At 42.8% G+C, this 9529-nt stretch overlaps 1 protein-coding gene across 1 annotated transcript; it reads right to left on the reverse strand.

The window, feature by feature from the left end:
• Nucleotides 1-2120: 2120 nt before the first annotated feature.
• Nucleotides 2121-6377, reverse strand: LOC101736832 (uncharacterized). Its single transcript, XM_004923341.4, has 2 exons — nucleotides 5730-6377; nucleotides 2121-2525 (listed from the first exon to the last, which is right to left on the reverse strand). The coding sequence occupies exons 1-2, from the start codon at nucleotides 5830-5832 to the stop codon at nucleotides 2221-2223; spliced, it is 408 nt and encodes a 135-aa protein (XP_004923398.1). The 5' UTR covers nucleotides 5833-6377; the 3' UTR covers nucleotides 2121-2220.
• Nucleotides 6378-9529: the final 3152 nt, after the last annotated feature.

Genomic DNA, 9529 nt, shown 5'->3' on the forward strand with positions numbered 1-9529 from the left:
ATTTGCCTCAGTGTTTATTATAAATGCTTATAAAAAATGTATAAATATTATATATACGTATGTAGTTAAACGTACATATATAAGTATGTTTGTCAGTCTCTGGTACCCATAGACCCTCCCGATCCACTAACGGTGCTTCTAGGTACTTCAAGCACCGGTCACCGTTCTTGTCGAACCCGTCGCCTGCGACGAAGGGCTCGACGAGTAAATTAACTCTCGGACACAGCCCACTGAGTTTCTCGCCGGATCTTCTCAGTGGGTCGCGTTTCCGATCTGGTGGTAGATTCTGCGAAGCACGGCTCTTGCTAGGGTTCGTGTTAGCATCGTCATCAGGTTTGAGCCCCGTGAGCTCACCTACTAGCCACGGTTACGCTGAAATAGCCTCTCAAGGCTATCAGCTTAGGTAGGAAAAAAAAAAAAAGGTACCCATAATACTTAATAATAAATCTTAAATTGAAGACGGATGATCGTGCGTGATTTGATCCTAGTTATTTATTATTACTATCATCCCAGTTATGAGTGCAATAGCTCACTGAACTAAATTGACTGAATGAACCAAATGCTTTTACGTCAAGTTTTAAGACTTGTCGCTGCCTGGCGTCGTGGCGTCGATGCTTGGCAGCGATGAGTCATGGAAGGCTATGCTCGACTTCTGCGAGTGCACCATCTCGCAGAAGGAGGCGGCGGGGCGAGTGAGGGAAAGCTCTCCTCACTACGCAGAAACCCGCCGCCGCCGAGCAGGGGGTCGGGACCGGGGTCGTATCCGTGACCTGGCCCCCTAAGAGCTAGGGGTCCCACCCGTTTTGTGCGGGGAGGGACCCAGACGTGGGGTGGCGTGCTCTGCACGCTCACCCGCAATAGGAAGCCGGGTGATGGTAGACCGCGTTCCCCCGACCGCTCTGGGGGAAGGTGTAACGCGGCGCCATCAAAGCGGGCTCTCGGCCCGCTGAACGAGGGAACCGGTGGTCGTGTCGCTGGCGGCCACCGGTCCGGCGTCCGTGGGACGGTGGGATGGATGTAATGTGCTCTGCGTCAACCCTGTCCCGCCGTTTCAATAGCCCCGACTGGGCTCCGGCCCGGTCCGAGGTAGGGCGCCGGTTGTGAGCGGCAGGAGTTTTTAGTGAGGTTCAACTCCCACATACCCCACCTGCCGCGCGGGTGGGGATCCGGCGATTTTCTCCTGTGGAAAAAAAAAAAAAAAAAAACGTCAAGTTTTAAAAAACAATGAAAATGTGACGAATACTGGTCCCACGTATCGGTTGGTATAATAATTTTAATTCCTATTAAAATGTTTTTTTTTATTACTTATATGGGTAGACGAGCTAACAGCCCGCCTGGTATTAAGTGGTTACTGGAGCTCATAGACATCTACAACGTAAATGCTGCCACCCACCTTTGAGATATGAGTTCTAAAGTCTCAGTATAGTTACAACGGCTGCCCCACCCTTCAAACCGAAACGCATTACTGCTTCACGGCAGAAATAGGCAGGGTGGTGGTATCTACCCGTGCGGACTCACAAGAGGTCCTACCACCAGTAATTACGCAAATTATAATTTTGCGGGTTTGATTTTTATTACACGATGTTATTCCTTCACCATGGAAGTCAATCGTGAACATTTGTTAAGTACGTATTTCATTAGAAAAATTGGTACCCGTCTGCGGGATTCGAACACCGATGCATCGCTACATACTAATGCACCGGACGTCTTATCCTTTAGGCCACGACGACAACTGTAGCATCGTAGTTATTAAATTACAATAGTGTCTCAAACTCTGAACTCTTTGGTTAATGGACTAAATCGGTAGCTGGTCAAGGTCGGTTTTATAAGTATGCTATACTTGCAAAATTTCATGTTCTTTCATATAGATACTGCTCATAAATATTTACATGAACTATTATAAAACTGTGGGATAAACTTAACCTTTATGGTTATGGGCCCCATTGATAACTAAACAATTATCGGACCATCTTATAATCTCATAACAGGGCATATAGATACTTAGAAAATATTTTTAATACATAATTAAATACCTACCTTTAAATAATATCTAAAATCTCTGAATCAGTTTTGAATTAAACAATGGAACATTAATTATTCACTCCTCAATGAAATATTCATTTAGTTATATAATAATTCGTTTTTAATAAATCCAAAATCACACATAATTATCACAATAAATGTATTGACTAATTAAATACGTAGGAATAACACAGAATATCAACTTAATGAGTCCAGATAAACGGTAGCGTTGTTGACTGCCTTTATTAATTTTCCGATTTGGTAATTAATAGAATTTTTAACGTATTCTTCTAGATTATATTTATTAATTTTCCCGCAATCGTTACAACTGAACGTGTCAAGTAATTTCGCTAGTATTTTCTCTGGATCGTTGTGATGGATCACTTTGGGCGTGATCCTTTTGGCTTTTTTGTACAACGAGTCCGCCACGGCCGTCAAATTGTGTGTTAATAATTCGTTGGCGCGCTTCACTTCGGTCCGAGCCATTCTCCCAAGCAAATAGCCTGTGAAAATATTATTATTTTAAATTCTCTTTTTTTTTTCATTGCTTAGATGGGTGGACGAGCTCATAGCCCACCAGTCTTAAGTGGTTACTGGATCCCATAGACATTTACAACGTAAATGCGCCACCCACCTTGAGATATAAGTTGTTAGGTCTCAGTATAGTTACAACGGCTGCCCCACCCTTCAAGCCGAAACGCATTACTGCTTCACGGCAGAAATAGACAGGGCGGTGGTACCCACTCGTGCGGACTCACAAGAGGTCCTACTACCAGGCTTCGATCCTGTATGCAAAAATTAACAGTGGCATTTAAGTTGTGATGTGGGTTTAAATCCATTTAACATTGAGCAACAACAACTTTGAGCTCATCTGCCCTTGTATCCCATTAAGAATGTTTGTTTTATTAGCTTAGAAAGGGCTGACATGTACCATCTGGTGGCGAGCAGTCAATTCCGTTAATGGACAAACAACAATGAGCTGTTTTGAAGTCGCCCTAACCAAAGGGGTAATAATATGCCCGTCCACATTATGAGTCCAGTCCAGAACCTATTTTATTTTATACCAAATAGATCTTGAATGAACTCTCTCATCAGTGTTTTCTGATCGTTATGACGTATCCCGAAACGAGGCTGGAGGCGGTAGACACCAATTGGGTGACCTTTCTTGTATTACTTAAATGACTAGACGGAGTTATTACCAGAGCCGCGTCCATTTTGAGACATGAGCTCTAAGTGTCAGTTTTTACAGTACAACGGCTGCCTCACGCTTCAAACCGAAACGCATTACTGCTTCACGGCAGAAATAGGCAGGACGGTGGTACCTACCCGGGCCTGCTCACAAGACGCTTTACCACCAGTAAAATAATTATGATAGGATTATGATGACTTCAATCTACAATTAAAACGTTGACAACTCAATTCATTTTAAAAAATCTATACAATTTAGTGCGACAAGATCCTCAAAAAATCAGCGTTAGTGTTTCTTCGAATATCGCCCACACAAAACTCAGATTCGTTTAGCTTGGCAAATCAAAAGCAACTAGAGCGAAGTTAATCAAAGCTAAAATCGTTTTTATGGCTATGTATTTAGATTTGAGGACACCGTTAAACACACATTACAAAGGCGTATACCACATCATCTAACAAGAGGGTCGACAGTCCAGCTGATAATCAAAGAAAACATCTAGTAATCTAGAGATTTCATCATCATCCAAGTGCAGGCGGCTTGGCTCTGCCCCTGGCATTGCTGAAGTCCATGGGCGACGGTAATCACTCACCATCAGATGAGCCGTACGCTCGTCTGCCTACAAGGGCAGTAAAAAAAATTTATTTCAGAACTAATTTTCCTACGTAACGTCGCCAACTCACCCCTCTTTATTTTTTTCCCTACCTAACCTTTGGTAGTCTAAGGGCAATCCCAACTTGACGCGGACCGGAACCCCTCTGATTCCTAGATCGAGTTATTTCTAGGGCGTGTTGTAAGGTAAGCAAGGTTCGTTTATCCCTTACTGCCTATTTCCACAGAGTTTTAGGAGTTATTTTAGTAGTGGTCAATAATGGTTCAGGACGTTGCCGGAAGTCAGATAATTAAATAATAACTAGTTAATCGGAGCGTTTATTCGCGACTGAACTTAAAAAGTAAAAAGCAACGGAGCTTGCGGGCGCTGCCGCCTGTTATGACTACGAACAACTTTGTTTATGGCAATTGGTAGGCAGCGGCTTGTAGGTAATCCCTGGCATTATGGTAGGCAGCGGCTTGGCTCTGCCCCTGGCATTGCTGACGTCCATGAGCGACGGTGACCACTTACCATCAGGTGGGTCGTATGCTCGTCTGCCAAGGCAATAAAAAAAAAACAACAAACTGTGTCCCTACAGAGTAAACACGCCATTCGGAGAGTAGGCAAGTTTGGCATGACCGTTATTCTAAGGTTTAAATTTAACATTACGTGTGTGGTTTTTTTAATTGTCTTTGTAGGCAGACGAGCATGCGGCCCACCTGATGGTAATCGGTTACCGTCGCTCATGGACGTCAGCAATGCCAGGGGCAGAGCCAAGCCGCTGTCTACTTTTAAGTATTCTCCGCAAGCCTCGTTTGAAGGAAGACATGTCATAGGGCTCAGGAAATACCTCGGAGAGGAGTTTATTCCAAAGCCGTATAGTACGCGGCAGAAAAGAGCTTTGGAAACGCTACAACGATGAACGCAGCGGTTCCAGATAATATGGATGAACTCTGCTACGGTGGCGGAAGGTGTAATAGTATAAAAGAGGTGAGGGGATCATCTCGAATAATTCCTCAGAGCATTCCCCATTGAACATACGGTACAAAATACAGAGAGAACCGAAGTTCCTCCTTAGACCCAGAGGTGCCAAGGAATCCGTGAGAAGGTCGACTTCGTGGAATCAGGTTTTTTAGGGCTAAGATAGGAGGACGAGCTCACGGCCCACCTGATATTAATTGGTTACTGGAGCCTACAGACATTAACAACGTAAATGCCGGTACCCATCTTGAGTCTCAGTTTGTACAATACAACTGCTGTCCATCCATTCAAATCGAAACGCATTACTGTTTCACGGCAGGATTAGGCAAGACCATGGTACCTACACGTGTGGGTTCACAAGACACTAGTAATTACGCAAATTATAATTTTGTGTGGGTGGGTTTGTGGGTCAAGCTGATTGGACCTTAGCTCTTTTTGTTAGTCACAAAATTAGTGGATACTGTATGAAAATAGTTACTGTGGATTAAAAAAAATAAGCGGAGAAACAGAGGCAAACGGCGACAATATTTTGGACTACTTAGAGAAGAGATATCTCGTAAACAATAATTAATACAATTTAATGAACATACCACCGACATCATAGTTTTTATTGTATTGTTCGATGCAGTTGGGTGCGTAGTCTAAATGTCTTGTTGTTATGTATTTGTTTTGTTTACATGAGAAAACAAATTAATTGTTTCAATAAAAAAAAACAATATTTCAATTACTTATCCGTCAAAATTACTATTTGTAATAAGTATTTGTGTTTCGATTTACCAAATTTAATAAGGCATTACATTCGTTTAACTGGTAATAGTGAAATAATATCAAAATACCTACGTATGTTCATGTGAAAATAAATATTCAACAAAAATTGTTTAGCATGCATTATAATATTATACGAACAGAGCGGTTTACAAACGAAGAAATGGAAAAATAGACACTCACCTCCAAAGATGCATAGCAACCCAACTAAGAGCACTATAATCGTGAATAAACGTTTTGTAACCTGTGGATCGGTGCTGCCGAATGACCTTCGCTCTAGACTCATAATTAAAACGAGTTAACGAAACGCGGCAAAGAGAACTGTGGTATTTATCAATAATGTTTCGCTGGGAGGCGCGCTCCGAGGAATGGCCGATATTCTCCCGTATTGCTAGAGTTCTGCGCGCCGGCCGTGAATCCCGTTTTATTTTTAGACAGTTTCATGTTGTGTCTGCGACGGTGAATGACTGTCCGTCATCATTCTAATTGACCGATGCGGGTATGATTTTTTTTTTCATAAAAGTTCACGGGCGTTTTACTAGAAATCGTGTCTCATTCACATTTAAAATAATTCGTCATCATTTCCGTAGAAAACCTAAATATTTGGCACGATGTTACTGCGAAGCGGATTTCTCTTGAAGTACACTATAAAAAAAATCAAGTGGACCTACAACACCAATGTAAAATACTCTCCTCGAGACGAACATTTTTACGAACTATAAAATTTATATTCGTATTTGATTGCTTTCTGTTTTAACATATTAATTCTACGACATAGTAATACCGAACAAAGGTCGCGTACTACCCACAAGCGTTCGCTGTTGGTAATGTAAAATGTTTCATTGAGAATTTCGTCGCCTGATATTATTTAATCAGAGACGAATTCAGGACATCTTTTTGTTTGCTAATTTAGCTTGTTTATTTACTAGTTAATATAAGTTTTTATTATTACCCTTGTAGGCAGACAAGCATAAAGCCAGGGGCAGAACCAAGCTGCTGTCTATAGTTAAGTACTTCTTCAAGTCTCACTTGAAGAAAGGCATGTCACAGCGCTCGGGAAACACCGTAGAGGGGTAGCTCATTCCAAGCCCAGAGCCGTGGAAAAAAGTCATCTGGAAACGCACTATGGAAATTGTGGTTTTACTCAAAGTGGTTTGTCTGAGCCTTTGGCATTGCTGACGTCAATTATCACTCACAGCGCTCGGTCAGTATTTTTTTAATCGATAATTTTCAATATATCTTCTAAATCCATCATATTTTATAAACGAAACAGCATTTATAATAATGATTCATTTACACCCAAAGCAACGTCACGGGAAGTAATAAAACTTTTCAAATGCTAAGAATTGGCAGTTTCCGAAATTCACAAAAATAATTTTAAACGGAAAGAGAATCGCGTCACGCTCCATCCATCTTGGAGTAGGTACCTAATACGAGTTTTTGATTTAATTAATTATATCGAAATTTACTTCGAACTTGTCGAACTTTTTTTTTCCTACCTAATCTGGTAGCCTTGAGAGGCTATATCAGCGTAACCGAATGAGTAGGTGAGTTTATGGGGCTCAAACTGGCAAAGTTGCTAACACTGACCCTAGCAAGAACAGTGCTTCGCAGAATTTACCACCGGATCGGAAACGCGACCCATTGAGAAGAAGATCAGGCGAGAAACTCAGTGGACTGTGCCTGTGTGTTAGTTTACACGCCGAGCCCTTCGTCGCAATCGATGGGTTCGACGAGAACGGTGACCGGTTCTTGAGGAACCTAAAAGCACCGTTACTGGATCGAGATGATCCGAAATGACGTGATTGTCGAACACGAGTTTCGAAACGACAGAACGAAAGCGTTCGACGTGCAACCAAGCCATAGACACAACCCACTGAGTTACGCGCCATATCTTCCCAGTGGGTCCTGATTCCGATCCGGTTGTAGATTCTCCGAAGCCCTGCTCTTGCTAGGGCTAGTGTTAGCGAATTCTTTCAAGTTAAACCAAAGCGGTGAAACTGGTATAGCACCTCGAAGCTACTAGCGATTAGGCAGGCAAATAAAATGATAATGTAATGTATAAATAAAAATTTGATTTCAGATAATTAAATTAAAAGCACTTTGGGGGACGACTGTTGAAGACTTGTTATTATTAGAGCTCACAGCCCACCTGGTGTTAAGTGGTTACTGGAGCCCATAGACATCTACAACGTAAATGCGCCACCCACCTTAAGATATAAGTTCTAAGGTCTCAAGTACAGTTACAACGGCTGCCCCACCCTTCAAACCGAAACGCATCACTGCTTCGCGGCAGAAAATAGGCAGGGTGGTGGTACCTACTCGTGCGGACTCACAAGAGGTCCTACCACCATTAATTACGCAAATTATAATTTGCGGGTTTGATTTTTATTACACGATGTTATTCCTTCACCGTGGAAGTCAATCGTGAACATTTGTTAAGTACGTATTTCATTAGAAAAATTGGTACCCACCTGGGATTCGAACACCGGTGCATCGCTCAACACGAATGCACCGGACGTCTTCTCATTTAGGCCACGACGACTTCATTTATTTATGCGAGAATGCGGGAACTGTGGTACTCGAAGCTCTTGCTGCGCTGATGATAAAATCTGAAAACTGCGAATTGTTTCGTCACGGGTCACCAGTTTGAGGGTATTCGACAGAGGGAAGATCTTACACCGAGCGAGTGATATTGCTCGGTAGACCGACTGTCCGAATATATGTCAGCTTATCTTGAAAATGTCGTAAGCGAGATTCAGGCCTCTGCCAAATACCTACCTTGTGTTCTATGATGGCTACCCGCCACAGCACTTACTAGTACCTATAACGTAATTAAATGGATTGCGCAATATATTTAGTATTACACTGGGAACACTTTACTTTCTTAGTTATTAATTACTTTGTATTCCTTTGTAGCGGGCTCCTTGGCTGCAACCGGCCATTTATTTACTATACGACACAAACAAACTTGGCAACGAGCAGGTCTGTATGCATTTCGCAACGCCTCGCGTCCAAGAGGTACATCAATTCAAATTCCGTACATTTTCATCGTATCTTTCGACAGTTGAAGTCGTCGTGGCCTAAAGGATAAGACGTCCAGTGCATTCTTGTGAGGGATGGACCGGTGTTCGAATCCCGCAGACGGGTACCAATTTTTCTAATGAAATACGTACTTAACAAATGTTCACGATTGACTTGCAAAATTATAATTTGCGTAATTACTGGTCGTAGGACCTCTTGTGAGTCCGCACTGGTAGATACCACCACCCTGCCTATTTCTGCTGTGAAGCAGTAATAATGCGTTTCGGTTTGAAGGGTCGGGCAGCCGTTGTAACTATAGGTACTGAGATCTTAGAACTCATATCTCAAAGTAGGTGGCCATTTACGTTGTAGATGTCTATGGGCTTCGGTAGCCAATTAACACCAGGTGGGCCGTGAGCTCGTCCACATACCTAAGCAATAAAAACATAAAAAGTAATTAACGGAGTCTCTCTGGACAGCCATTTTGAGGCATGATTGCTTCGCAGCAGAAGTAGGCAGAATTGAGGTTTCCACTCGTACAAGCACAAATTTCGCTTATATTAAGTACACTCCGATGCTAACATGCATTTCTGCATATGTCCGTGGTCAGCAAATATGTTTTAAAGGTCACTTATTGCCTTCGGCGGACGGTACACGTCATTTCGGATCCTCCCGATCCACTAACGGTGATTCAAGGTACCTCAAGCACCGGTCATCGTTCTGGTCGAACCCGTCGCTTGCGACAAGGGCTCGGCGAGTAAATTAAGCCACAGACACAGCCCACTGAGTTTCTCGCCAGATCTTCTCAGTGGGTCGCGTTTCCGATCCGGGGGTAGATTCTGCGAAGCACTGCTCTTGCTAGGGTTCGTGTTAGCAACGTCGTCAGGTTTGAGCCCCGTGAGCTCACCTACTAATTCGGTGAATCTAGTATAACCCCTCGAGAGGTTACTTGAATAGGT

Source organism: Bombyx mori, chromosome 25, assembly GCF_030269925.1.
Source record: "Bombyx mori chromosome 25, ASM3026992v2".
Lineage (NCBI taxonomy): Eukaryota > Metazoa > Arthropoda > Insecta > Lepidoptera > Bombycidae > Bombyx > Bombyx mori.